Source organism: Conger conger, chromosome 12 (genome assembly GCF_963514075.1).
Source record: "Conger conger chromosome 12, fConCon1.1, whole genome shotgun sequence".
Classification (NCBI taxonomy): Eukaryota; Metazoa; Chordata; class Actinopteri; order Anguilliformes; family Congridae; genus Conger; species Conger conger.
The window spans coordinates 28,865,734-28,879,421 of NC_083771.1; the positions used below are offsets into that span (position 1 = coordinate 28,865,734).

General features: G+C 45.4%; 2 protein-coding genes and 3 non-coding genes across 6 annotated transcripts in view; 4 read left to right on the forward strand and 1 right to left on the reverse strand.

The window, feature by feature from the left end:
* lrsam1 (leucine rich repeat and sterile alpha motif containing 1) overlaps window positions 1–8,423 on the reverse strand; it is an 18,716-nt gene extending 10,293 nt beyond the window's left edge. For both annotated transcript variants that reach the window (XM_061263114.1, XM_061263113.1), the window contains exons 1-12: window positions 8,162–8,423; window positions 7,186–7,390; window positions 6,197–6,253; window positions 5,690–5,734; window positions 5,512–5,589; window positions 4,903–4,971; window positions 4,577–4,661; window positions 3,931–4,052; window positions 3,472–3,562; window positions 3,027–3,136; window positions 2,662–2,691; window positions 145–267 (exon numbers count right to left, since the gene is read on the reverse strand). In XM_061263114.1, the coding sequence (XP_061119098.1) occupies window positions 145–267; window positions 2,662–2,691; window positions 3,027–3,136; window positions 3,472–3,562; window positions 3,931–4,052; window positions 4,577–4,661; window positions 4,903–4,971; window positions 5,512–5,589; window positions 5,690–5,734; window positions 6,197–6,253; window positions 7,186–7,257 (882 nt within the window). In that variant the 5' untranslated portion in view covers window positions 7,258–7,390; window positions 8,162–8,423. The remainder of the gene's footprint in view (window positions 1–144; window positions 268–2,661; window positions 2,692–3,026; window positions 3,137–3,471; window positions 3,563–3,930; window positions 4,053–4,576; window positions 4,662–4,902; window positions 4,972–5,511; window positions 5,590–5,689; window positions 5,735–6,196; window positions 6,254–7,185; window positions 7,391–8,161) is intronic.
* Window positions 8,424–8,536: 113 nt separating this feature from the next.
* On the forward strand, window positions 8,537–13,035 carry rpl12 (ribosomal protein L12). Its single transcript, XM_061262951.1, has 7 exons — window positions 8,537–8,701; window positions 10,183–10,256; window positions 10,512–10,610; window positions 10,859–10,940; window positions 12,330–12,416; window positions 12,724–12,836; window positions 12,985–13,035. The coding sequence occupies exons 1-7, from the start codon at window positions 8,665–8,667 to the stop codon at window positions 12,988–12,990; spliced, it is 498 nt and encodes a 165-aa protein (XP_061118935.1). The 5' UTR covers window positions 8,537–8,664; the 3' UTR covers window positions 12,991–13,035.
* Window positions 10,314–10,439, forward strand: LOC133106142 (small nucleolar RNA SNORA65). Its single transcript, XR_009704313.1, has one exon. It is a non-coding gene; the product is annotated as a small nucleolar RNA SNORA65 (small nucleolar RNA).
* Window positions 11,367–11,491, forward strand: LOC133106140 (small nucleolar RNA SNORA65). Its single transcript, XR_009704311.1, has one exon. It is a non-coding gene; the product is annotated as a small nucleolar RNA SNORA65 (small nucleolar RNA).
* LOC133106143 (small nucleolar RNA SNORA65) lies at window positions 12,465–12,590 on the forward strand. The gene has a single exon (XR_009704314.1). It is a non-coding gene; the product is annotated as a small nucleolar RNA SNORA65 (small nucleolar RNA).
* Window positions 13,036–13,688: the final 653 nt, after the last annotated feature.

The following is a 13,688-nucleotide window of genomic DNA, read 5'->3' on the forward strand; positions in this document are numbered from 1 at the left end:
CTGTTTGACAGACTGGAGGATGTCCCTCTATTGTACCTGTTTGACAGACTGGAGGATGTGACCCTATTGTACCTGTTTGACAGACTTGAGGATGTGACCCTATTGTACCTGTTTGACAGACTGGAGGACGTCCTCCTGTTTTACCTGTCTGACAGACTGGAGGATGTCCTCCTTGTGGGAGTTGTTGAGGAGGAACAGCTCTGTGTGATGCCGCTGATCCTCCCCTAGGCGGCGCTCAAACTCCAGCTTCTCCTGCTGCTTCTGCTCCTGCGGAGAGAGAGGGGCACTCAGGCACTGACACCACCCAAACACCACCTATATACACCACCTATACGCATCTACACACACCACCCAAACACCACCTATATGCATCTACACACACCATCTATATACACCACCTATATGCATCTACACACCATCTACAGTCAGGTCCATAAATATTGGGACATTGACACAATTCTTCAACAAGATGTGCAGACTGTTAGCTTTAATTTGAGGGTATTTACATCCAAATCAGGTGAACGGTGTAGGAATTACAACAGTTTCTATATGTGCCTCCCACTTTTTAAGGGACCAAAAGTAATGGGACAATTGGCTGCTCAGCTGTTCCATGACCAGGTGTGTGTTATTACCTTATCTCATTTACAAGGAGCAGATAAAAGGTCTAGAGTTCATTTCAAGTGTGCTATTTGCATTTGGTATCTGTAGCTGTCAACTCTCAATATGAGATCAAAAGAGCTGTCACTATCAGTGAAGCAAGCCATCATTAGGCTGAAAAATCTAAACAAACCCATCAGAGAGATGGCAAAAGGTGTGGCCAAATCAACTCTTTGGAACATTCTTAAAAAGAAAGAACGCACCGGTGAGCTCAGCAACACCAAAAGACCCGGAAGACCACGGAAAACAACTGTGGTGGATGACAGAAGAATTATTTCCCTGGTGAAGAAAAACCCCTTCACAACAGTTGGCCAGATCAAGAACACTCTCCAGGAGGTAGGTGTATGTGTGTCAAAGTCAACAATCAAGAGAAGACTTCACCAGAGTGAATACAGAGGGTTCACCACAAGATGTAAACCATTGGTGAGCCTCAAAAACAGGAAGACCAGATTAGAGTTTGCCAAACAACATCTAAAAAAGCCTTTACAGTTCTGGAACAACATCCTATGGACAGATGAGACAAAGATCAACTTGTACCAGAATGATGGGAAGAGAAGAGTATGGAGAAGGAAAGGAACTGCTCATGATCCAAAACATACCCCCTCATCAGTGAAGCATGGTGGTGGTAGTGTCATGGCATGGGCATGTATAGCTGCCAATGGAACTGGTTCCCTTGTATTTATTGATGATGTGACTGCTGACAAAAGCAACAGGATGAATTCTGAAGTGTTTCGGGCAATATTATCAGCTCATATTCAGCCAAATGCTTCAGAACTAATTGGACGGCGCATCACAGTGCAGATGGACAATGACCCGAAGCATACTGCAAAAGCAACCAAAGAGTTTTTTAAGGCAAAGAAGTGGAATGTTATGCAATGGCCAAGTCAATCACCTGACCTGAATCCGATTGAACATGCATTTCACTTGCTGAAGACAAAACTGAAGGGAAAAAGCAGGAACTGAAGACAGTTGCAGTAGAGGCCTGGCAGAGCATCACCAGGGATGAAACCCAGCGTCTGGTGATGTCTATGCGTTCCAGACTTCAGGCTGTAATTGACTGCAAAGGATTTGCAACCAAGTATTAAAAAGTGAAAGTTTGATTTATGATTGTTAGTTTGTCCCATTACTTTTGGTCCCTTAAAAAGTGGGAGGCACATATACGAGCTGTTGTAATTCCTACACCGGATGACACCGTAAATACCCTCAAATTAAAGCTGAAAGTCTGCAGTTAAAGCATATCTTGTTTGTTTCATTTCAAATCCATTGTGGTGGTATATAGAGCCAAAAAGAGGAGAATTGTGTCGATGTCCCAATATTTATGGACCTGACTGTATATACACCACCTATATGCATCTACACACACTACCTATATACACCACCTATATGCATCTACACACACCACCTATATACACCACCCAAACACCACCTATATGCATCTACACACACCATCTATATACACCACCTATATGCATCTACATACACCACCTATATACACCACCCAAACACCACCTATATGCATCTACACACACCATCTATATACACCACCTATATGCATCTACACACACCACCTATATACACCACCTATATGCATCTACACACACCACCTATATACACCACCCAAACACCACCTATATGCATCTACACACACCATCTATATACACCACCTATATGCATCTACACACACCACCTATATACACCACCTATATGCATCTACACACACCACCTACATACACCACCCATATGCATCTACACACACCATCTATATACACCACCCATATGCATCTACACACACCATCTATATACACCACCCAAACACCACCTATATGCATCTACACACACCACCCAAGCACCACCTATATAGACCACCTATATGCATTTACACACCACCCAGGCACTACCTATATACACCACCTACACACACACCACCCAAGCACTACCTATATACACCACCTACACACACCACCTCAGTTAATGACACTACAATGGAAAAAGCACAGCTCCTACCTTTCTCTTTTCATAGTCCTGAAATTTACTCTGCAGAGAGACAAAGAGAGACATTTTATGTTTTAATATGATTTGGCAACTCAATCCTTTGAATCACAATGCCAAAAAGGCGTACTTGAACTTCATAAAGACAGACAGTCAGTCAGTCAGTCAGTCAGTCAGACAGACAGAGACAGACAGACAGACAGACAGACAGTCACACAGTCAGTCAGACAGACAGTCAGACACAGTCAGTCAGACAGACAGACAGACTGACAGACAGTCAGACACAGCCAGTCAGTCAGTCAGTCAGTCAGTCAGTCAGTCAGTCAGTCAGACAGACAGACAGACAGACAGACAGACAGTCAGGAGGAGGGACCCTTCACCTGCCATGCGACCTCCAGCCCGTCTACGCAGTCTTCCGTCTGCGCACAGCCGTCGCTCTCCAGCACGGGCAGCAGGTACTGAGATGGGGGGCAGTACTCCAACCCCAGCTCTACAACACACAGGGCAGGCCTCAGAGCAGCACACAACAGCAGGGCTGCTTTTCACTGCTATTCTGCATTCCTATTGGTCGATTACAGCAGTCGGTCTAAGTTAACTCACCTCACCTGGGGGGTATATCATGAAGCAGGATTATGGAGTTAGCTGGGTAAGTGTACAGAGTAAAACGTGGAACAGCTGTTCTTACTTAAGTCCATGTTCCAGTTTTGAGAGGGTTCTGGGTTTTACTCAGGGAACTGAATAAGTTAAACCGCAGACCCAGAGCCTCTCCAGCACCGGGGTCGGGGACGCTCTGTACTACAGAAACGCTGTTCTCCAGGTCCTCACCTGTGCAGAGGAAGCGCTGGATGACCTCAGTGCCACCGCTGCACACCGAGGCTGGAGGAAAGGACATCTCAGCAGCATCCAGCGTCAGGCACTGACACACACGCACACGCACGCACGCACACACATACAAGCACGCACGCACACACACACGCACGCACGCACGCACGCACACACACACGCGCGCACGCACACACGAACACACGCACACAAACACACATACAGGCAAACACGCACACAAACACACATGCACACACCAACACACACGGGCGGGCACACACACACACACACACACACACACACACACACACACACACAAATATGTTAGAAGTGGTAGTAATAGCTGGGGGATGGAGCAGCAGAGACTCTTTTGTATTACCAATGATTAAGCACAGCCTGTTGTGATTATTTTTGTTATTATTATTATTATCATCATTATAGACCCCAGCAGCACACACTCACCTCCAGCGTGCGGATGTTGGCCAGGGCAGTGGGCAGTTCCTTCACTGAGTTCTCACTCAAGTCCAGAGTGCGCAGGCTGCTCATATGACCCAGCGTGGCTGGCAGCTGAGTCAGGCTGTTCTCTGTAAGGGACGCAAAGCAACACAACTTTCCTTTGTGCCTCATGCAAGGACATGGCCTGAAATTATTATAATTTTTTTTAATAGATAATTTTTTTTTTTTAATACCCATAATGCACTGCCAAGCTATAGGGTGATATTTAAAAGCTGTGGATGGAGTCGGTAAACTACACAATGCTGGGACCGTGTACACAGCCACAGTGAGTCAGAGCCACAGAGGCTTGTTTCAGTATCCCATCTAAAGGCCCGTGATCAATGCAATGTGACGAGCTGCTGCTTGGGTTGCAGCTGTTAATCCAATGAACAAGCCATCAGACTCTCCCAGCCCAGCCAGTTTAAGCTCTGCAGAAAGCTACCGCAATTCCTGCTCCTCAGCAGGGAGCCATTTTACGACACAAACACAACACAGTACCTCCAGCTCTACAGAAGGAAGAAGGCACCAAAAAACCTGAGCCATTAGCCTCTTACTTTAGACATTAATAGCCATTAGCCACTTACATTAGTCATTAATAGCAATTAGCTCTTACTTTTCACATTGAGGGTCTGGAGGAGTCTGAGGTTCCCGATGGAATCAGGCAGGGCTTTTATGTGGTTCTTCTCGAGGTTCAGCACCTGGAAGGCATCAATAAAACAACAGAATAAAATAATTTATACAAAATGTTTGTTCATTTATTAAAATATTGACTCCGAGTGGCAACTTGACTCCGAGTCCCTCCCCCACCCTCGGAGCAGCGGGCCAATTATGCCGCTCCCACGTGTACCGCCCAAACTCGGCTTGGGCAGGACCACCGCAGCATCCCAGTTTGCTCATGTTTAAGAGATTTTGTTATTTCGTTGTATCTAGCTTTTCGACCTGCAGAGTCTTGAGCTGTCCAATTTCATCAGGAAGCGAGGTCAGCTTGTTCTCGTGGAGGTCTAAAACCTGGAGACCCAAGAAGAGGAGGAGAGAGAAGGGAGAAAGGAAAACCGGAATTGTACACATGAATACAGGTCATAATTAATTTTCATGAATTTTATATCTTCCTTATCATTTGATTGTTTGTTGTATGACCTCAATATGCACTGTTTTGTACATCACTTTGGATAAAAGTGTATGCTAAATAAAATGTAATGCAATGTAAAAATGATCCCATTAGATTTTGGTAAATGGTAAATGGTTGGCATTTATATAGCGCCTTTATCCAAAGCGTTGTACAATTGATGCTTCTCATTCACCCATTCATACACACACTCACACACCGACGGCGATTGGCTGCCATGCAAGGCGCCAACCAGCTCATCAGGAGCATTTGGGGGTTAGGTGTCTTGCTCCGAGCGGGGGATCGAACCGGCAACCCTCCGACTGCCAGACGACTGTTCTTACTGCCTGAGCCATGTCGCCCATTTTATTTATTTGTTCTGCTATACATCATGACAAAGAGGCATGGGTGGGTGTTGGCAGTGCCAGCCATTTTAGACTGACCTTTAGTGTTGCCAGGCAGCTAATGCTGCATCCTTTCGGCACTAGAGACCTCAGCTCGTTTCCATGGAGAATGAAGACCTGCGTATATGTAAAAGGATCGCACACATACGTAAGTATATCTTTCTTACTGGATACTATAGATTTCCATTTCCCTGCCAACTTCACCAGCTGAACCCACCTTCTTCTGCAGGACCTTGCATATGGAGAAGGCTGTGGCGGGTACCTGGAAGACAGAGACAAGCCGTGTAGCGAGAGCCAAGTTAGCACTGACGTCTGGTCACTGCACTCACACCAAAATGCAATGACAGACACAAAGCTTGGCTTGTTACTTTTGACATTTTGGGACAGTCTGGAATGACTTCAAAAAAAGTACACACAAAAAGGTTTAGACAACAGAAAGGTATGATGCTAAGTCATTGATGGTAGCAGTCAGTACATACACCTACAAGTGATTTAAGTAGTAAATGGATACAATGTCATAGCTTTAGATGTGACATGGGTCGGGTTAGTAAATCAGTCGTATATGTTCAAAGCTCAGGGTTATTTGAGACAAGCTGTAATGTAAACAGCTGTGTTGTCAGTCTGCAGTGGACGCCAGACCCCGTCCTGACTGCAGAGGAGCTCATTCCACCACTGGGGGGCCAGAGTCGAGCAAGTCTAATACGACGAAGCGGAGAACCCCCACCTCTGGGAGCTCACAGTTGGAGATGTCCAGGATGTCATCGGCGCCAGCTTCCTTGGACTGCAAAAGGAGAGAGGAGGCAGGTCAAAGAGAGTGGGAGGGGATCTGAGAAACTACCGCTGCTGTTCGGGCTCTTGAGCCTGCTCCCTGTGCTGCTCAACCTGCTCACGTTTTACAGAGCCGTTCTGCATCAGTCAGGGCTGTTACTGTTATTTCACCTGCATCTGCATTCCCTCCTCACCCACATTCACATGTGCATGTAAGATTACTCATCATAACATTATATTAATACCTAGACGTTAAAGGTACAATAGGTAATTTTGGACTTCTAGAGAGGTCAAGAGAGGAACAGCAGCAACAAAGACCTTCAACACTGTTTATCCCTCCCCCTTCTCTGTGAACGTACAGATGTTAAAACACCATTGGCTGTGGCAACTAGAACCCACTTTCAATCAATGAGCTTGAATTATTGTACAGTCATACAATGTTTTGGTACAGAGTGTCGGGCCGTCAACTGTATATTTTGAAACCTGAATGTAAGGACTATAAGCAGAGGCAGAGGGTGAGTCAACATGTCAGTGAGCCTTTTTCAATGATAGGAAGGGACTTACAATGGTCTAGTAACAATGTTTTAACACAAAATCATACCTATTGTACCTTTAAGCAGATACCTTAAGCAGTTACACAACTGATTGTAGTAGTCAGTATATAAAACTACAATACAATGTTAAGTACGAGAAAAGCTGCAGGAGATTAGATTCTGTGTTTTTAAGTAGGAAATGGGTTTAAAGATACAGGCTGTATAGATAGGGGTCATAGTCCCATGATAAACACTCAAGTGTCAAGCCAAAATGCAGTGTAAACAGGGGAACCTCAGCCCTCATTCCACCATTTAAAAAAATAGTAGCATTTTATATTTCACAGTGGGGATACACAGGGACAGTCGTGACCCCTCTCTGAGATCATGGGCAGAGTCGTGGAGGACGCCTCACCAGACACAGCTGATACTCCAGTCTCTTCTTGGAGTCATCACTGGGCTTCCTCTTCCTGAAGAAAAGAGGCATACTGGTCCCCACTACCTGTTCCTGGTCCTGTTCTGTTTTCTGATGAAGCCCAAGTACTCCTCCCCCCTCTGGAGGGGTTGCTGTGGTGCTGCGGAGGTCACAGGTGGGAGGGCCTTGGGTGCTCCTCAGGACACTGAATAAGGAAGGTTGAAGCCAGCCATTAACTTCCCATCTTCTTTGTACAGCAGTGCAACCAGGCTGGTGTACGAGCTAGTGGTGGTGAGCAGGTTACAGAACACCAAGACCAAGGGAAGGGTTGCCAAGTGAAACGTGGGTGGGTCTCGTGGCTTGATTCGGCTTTCGCCTGACCTCACCTCACCTCCCCTCTCCCACCCAAATAAAATGCATTTCATTTAATTGAATTCACCGAGTCATTTTATGGGCATACTGCGAGTAACTGCATGATGTCATATGCAGAATATAGCACTTACAGAAAATCTAATATGACGTTACCTAAACACTGTAAGAACAAATTGTACACGAACCGCTTGCACACTAACGTGCTGCCCTCAGAAATGCTAAGAAACAGTACATTCAGTAATATTGTGAAGTAAACTACATACATCGACGAAGACATTTAAACAACACGGTATGTTTGCAGTAACAGTACTGCGCAGATATTTCAAGTAACGGCACAGATAATACATATATACGTAGCTTCCTCATCTCCCCCGCCCATCAATTTGCCAGGCAACGACATGCCAATGTTTTGACGATAAATGACAGTCGGTATATCAGCCTGTTAGTTTCCCTAACTTAGTTAGCCAGCTAGCTATCAACTAGTTTCAAAGCAAAACGTTAGTTCAAACAGGAAACATATGTGGTTAGGTAAAGTTAACTTGTTGGTTGACATTTCGCAAGCCAATCGTGTTTAGTTAACGTTGGCTAAGGTTACGCAGATTACCTTGTGCATCAGCAAACGTTCGGCAATCCAGGAAAAAGCATTCAAGCAAAAAGCCACATATGTAAGTTAGCTAGCTACCGTAGATAGCTATCAGTCTTCTGCTTAAGTTGACGATTATCTAGGTAGGTAAAATAAATCACTGAACAATTATGTAATTATGTCTGTTGTGTTTAGCTCTAACTAGCCAAATACGCGTCTCCTATTTCGACATTTGACATCGCGATATCATACGATCTTGTTGTTCTTGGTTTGACACCTAGAGTATGGCTGGCTGTCGTGGCCATACAGGAATTCGTGACAACATTAACGCCACAACAAAGATGGCTGACGTAGTCTCGCGTTATTTTGAGACTACTAAACGCACCCGCATAAGCCCCATCTTTCTTTTCTCTCTCACGCTAGACGGTGAAGGTGTAACAATATTCGGTCGTCCCGAATCCGGGTTCATCCGACACCCTCACTGAATCGAGCTGAACTGACTGAGTCGCTTCTACTGCAGCAACATGCCTCCTAAATGCGACCCAAATGAAATCAAAGTCGGTACGTGTGAAAGCTGTGCCTAATAAATGTGTCGTTGAGTGTCATCGGCTGTGAAGGCCGAATCTGTTAGCCAACGTTAGCTGACTATTGATAGCGGGTGTACATGCCTGTTTTCAACCTTAACAAGTTGACAGTTTAGGTTGTGTATGGTAATTTTCACGATATAACTTGAACATCGTGTACCATAGTGACGTCATGTATGAAATTTAAAGTCAATTTGACGTTGATAGTGTTAATGTTAGGTAGCTCATGCGTTGCGGTGGGCCACATGCAACGAATCAACGAACGTAAGCTAAATGTGATGCATCCTTACCATGGATAGTATATAAGTTACAAATGTTTGGACTATTCAATGCAGGTAAATTGTCCAAGCCGCATTAATTCTCAGTTAATTACGTTAACTAAATTTGCTAGCTTAGTAGCCCACAACTATGCACCCAACGATGTAACATGCGAAACACGTGCTGATTTGCGACGCCAAGCTATCGTTTCTGAATGGCTGCTAGTTCATAAAGTTCTAGGCTAATGTTGTCTTGCCTCCCCTTTTGAGTGGTAATGGATCATTTTAATTTAGTTGGCTAGTTTTTCAACGAGGCGTTAATCACCATTGCGGCTAGCTGATTTAAGAACTTGAACCACGGCACTGAAATAACCGAACACATGGCAAATACGGGATTCTGATTAGCCGAGACATGTCACGTGGATGATGATTTCGTACATCGTTGCTAACGACAACTGATCCTACGGGTGTGTAGAATTCACAGCTCAGGGATCCAACAAACAGACTAGATATTAAGCCATGCATTTCGAATTCATGCAAGTATTCTTATTATAGCCGACTTGGTGAGAAATGTTACCGTAGGCTACATTAGTTAGGCTACATTTTGCATTGTCGGTAAGATGAACATGGCAGGCGTCAACTAAGTAATAACTAGCGACACGGGTGGGTGACCGAAGTGAGGAGAGTCCCTAGTCCATAACTACATAATTTTTGCAAGTTGGCTGTTGTATATGCTGGATGATGCCCTATGAGCGAGTCGTTTCAGGAAATGATTGCCCGAGCAGCAAGGCCAGTTGGTTTTTGTGGTTGGGCTTTTGTACTGGAAGTCACTTAAATTTGAGTTGTTGGCCCAGTTGGTATCCTGGCAAAAAAGAGGGTACCATAATGGTGCCCTACCTGGGTGAACTTCCATCCTTCCTGATGCAAGCCTGATTCCATAACAATTGGTATGCCGCCTCCCACCCAAATCGGCATGCTGGCTTTGAAATGTGAATGTAGTATTATAGCTGGAAATGCAGGAAATTGGTTGTGGTTTTAGTTATCCAATACAGTAGATTTTCTACCCTGTTCCTGGAAAAATGCACTTGTGTTATGAAATTGTGCTGCTCTGAATGTCCGACAATGGTTACTTTGAACATTCGGTGCAGCACTGTTTAATATAGCGGATTTTAATCTCCAAATTGTCCTTTGTATTTTCCAGTGTTCATGAGGTGCACAGGAGGAGAAGTTGGTGCCACCTCTGCTCTGGCCCCCAAAATCGGCCCCTTGGGTCTGGTGAGTTTCCGCTCTGGAGTTTTGACCTTTTTCTTTTGTAGATCAGTGTTTTAGCCCCCCGCCACTATACCTGTCTGCCTGGGTGACTGGTGTACTCCAGTGGGGGCTGAGAGAGACCCAGCTCTAGGAAGCAGGGCTGCCCTACACATGGGCATCTCTGTGCCGAAAGAATCTGGAACATTCCCAATGAACAGAATTATTTCTTGTCTTGTTTTTGTGTTTGCCGTGATTCATAATGCTTCCGTCATCTTTCAGTCTCCCAAGAAAGTGGGTGACGACATCGCCAAGGCGACCGGTGACTGGAAGGGCCTGAGAATCACTGTCAAGCTGACCATCCAGAACAGGCAGGCAGCGGTACGACCGTCATCGCCGTAGCAATACATTGCCAGTCCTCTGCTTGTATTTTTGCTTTGTTGCGAGGCAAAATCAAATACTTTTGATTAAATCTTGCCATGCATCACAGTACCTGGTTTAATTGCTTATCCTGTCATCTGTACATTACTACAATGACCTGTTTATCCCACGTTTTAAAGAATAGCCTGTTTCCAGTGTTGCCACTAAAGTAGTTTTCCCCCCATTGTGTGTCCCTGTTGACCCTCCAGATTGAGGTGGTGCCCTCTGCCTCCGCCCTCATCATCAAGGCCCTGAAGGAGCCTCCCCGTGACAGGAAGAAGGTCAAAAACAGTGAGTTTCCTGTTTTTAAAACCCCTTTAATCTACAAAAGCATGAACAGACAGGTGATTTGGAGACTGGATGTGCATGCTCACTCCCTTATTCACTTGGCCACACTAGGACCTCTCACGCTTGTCTTTGCTCATGCACTTATATTAATGCCCTTTGTAAATTATGGCTCCTGGGCTATGTAGACCAGGTGTCAACCTCCAGTCCTGGCGGGCTGCAGTGTCTACTGGTTTTGGTGTGTTTCAGCACAACAGATACTTTTCAAAGTCTTTCATTGACTAGTCCACACCTTATTCTCAAGTCTTTAATTGGCTGCTGATTTGAAAGGATACAACAAACACCAGCAGACACTGTCGCCCTCTAGGAGTTGGACACCCCTGTTTATTGCGTACTGAGCCCTGGTGCTGCAGGAGTAGTCTGAAGCAGCCCCCCGCCACTATACCTGTCTGCCTGGGTGACTGGTGTACTCCAGTGGGGGCTGAGAGAGACCCAGCTCTAGGAAGCAGGGCTGCCCCACACATGGGCATCTCTGTGCCGAAAGATCTGGAACAAACACCCGTTAGGAAACTGATCTCCCAGAATTGCCGCAACTTTATACCTGGCTGCCAAATCCTGTTTCTGTAGCTCTGCGGTCTTGTAGGTTCTTTTGATGCACCCGATTCTACTCATTGGCAGCTCAATGTCAGTAGCTGTTGAATGAGGTGTGCTTTGTAAGTCAGTGAACCTACAAGCCTATATCCAGCAATAGGGCTAAGCTGTCCTGTTTCATACCTGCAGTTTAGTTGTGCCCTGTAAAGCTCATCTAGATTTGTTTTACCCTGGTTGCTGCAGCAGCATTTGTTCAAGGTGCCTGTCACAATTGTAGAAATTAAATTACTTGGTTTATCACCCTTGTCCTGCAGAGGGCTAATAAAGCAGTTGATCATGTTTGTTTTGGGTCCAGATTTAAAGTAATTTCCAAGCAACACTTGAAACATGACATTATTGGGAGGTACTCCGGCTAACCCTCCGGTCTGCCGGTCGCCTTGTTTCCCTCACTGCGAGCGCCTGGTGGTCCAGCTGCATGTTCACGCCTGTTTTCCATTCTGGTTCCTCAGTGGTGGAATGACTTGCCTACCACTCAGGACAGCAGAATCCCTCCCCATATTTTGATGCAGACTAAAAACGCACCTTTTCAGACTATATACCATAGCGCTCCCTCCTGATTTTACCCTTCCGATATCCCTCATGTAACCCTAACCATCCTTTTTTTTGGTAAGAACAGCCCTTCATGTGTGTTACTAGTTACGATTTTGATGCTTATAACCTGCGGAAGAACCTATGCTCTTCGTCGCTTTGGATTAAAAGCATCTGGCGAATGACTAATGTAAATGTAATGCCCTCTGTTCCCAGTCAAACACAGCGGCAGCGTGACCTTGGATGAGATCATCGGCATCGCCCGTGTGATGAGGCCTCGCTCCATCGCCAGGGAGCTGTCCGGTGAGTGACTGCCGGACGTCGCAGGTCCACCCTGCTCACCGTTAGCCCCCCGCCACTATACCTGTCTGCCTGGGTGACTGGTGTACTCCAGTGGGGGCTGAGAGAGACCCAGCTCTAGGAAGCAGGGCTGCCCTACACATGGGCATCTCTGTGCCGAAAGAATCTGGAACATTCCCAATACAACACATTTCACGCTCCTGTCCTGGTGGGCTGCAGTGCCTGCCTGAATGTAATGAGTGGTCTTGTGGAAACCTTAATTGCAATTAATACAATTTTGTAAACTTTAATTTCTCAATTCCATTCGTAGGCACAATTAAGGAAATCCTGGGCACCGCCCAATCAGTGGGCTGCACCATTGATGGGCGTGCTCCCCATGATGTCATCGATGACATCAACAGTGGGAAAGTGGAGTGCCCTTCTGTGAGTACAACCAGAGCTGTGTTCCACGTTTTCTCTTGTAAAGCAGTTTGAGCTGCATTTTATATGAAGTGCTATAAGCAGCATGATGTGGCATGTGTTTGGTCATTTCAGATCTTGTATTGATTCAACTTTTCCTGTTCCCTTCTAGGAGTAAATCAATGGACCAAAAGACAAGAAAATAAAAATGATCAAAAAGGCATTCATTTGTTTTCAATTTAGTTGCATTTAAATTGATGTTAGGATTTTGTCTGTGTAGCCACATTAATTAATTTGGCATGCACCTGCTGTGTGCAATGCTTTGTGGTCACGTGATCTGGCTTTCTGGCCAAAAGGGCAGCAGGGACATTCTGCTGGGCAAGGCAGCATTTGCTTGGAGAAAAGGAGCAAGACTCTGGTTCATATTGTGTCTTGGGAGTAGGATTTCTTTGCCCCTTTAATGAAGATTAGTTTGTGCAGGGAAAAACCTGATCCAATGCCATGTTGCTCAAATGTGGCAAAATGCATGTCCAGCAAGTTCTGTGGGACTAGACTACAACTTGTGGACACAAGCCCTGCCCAGTTCCTCCCAGTAAGTTTCCTTGCCTGAAATTGATTTGCCTTCCCCTTGACTGCTGTAGCAAAATAAGTGGGGTGGTCTGGGACACCTATTGTATTTCAAGGTGTTGTGAAGGCTGCTGATTTAATGCCTGAAATCAATACTGTACAAAATGAATTTAGATTACAAAAGTACAGTACAGCCACCTGTATAGGATTGGGATAAAGGTACAAGTATGTAGTCTAATGGGGTAAAAAATACAAGACTGCTACTGGTTCTGCCAATGGTCAAAGATGGAGAATGATCAAAGCCACTTC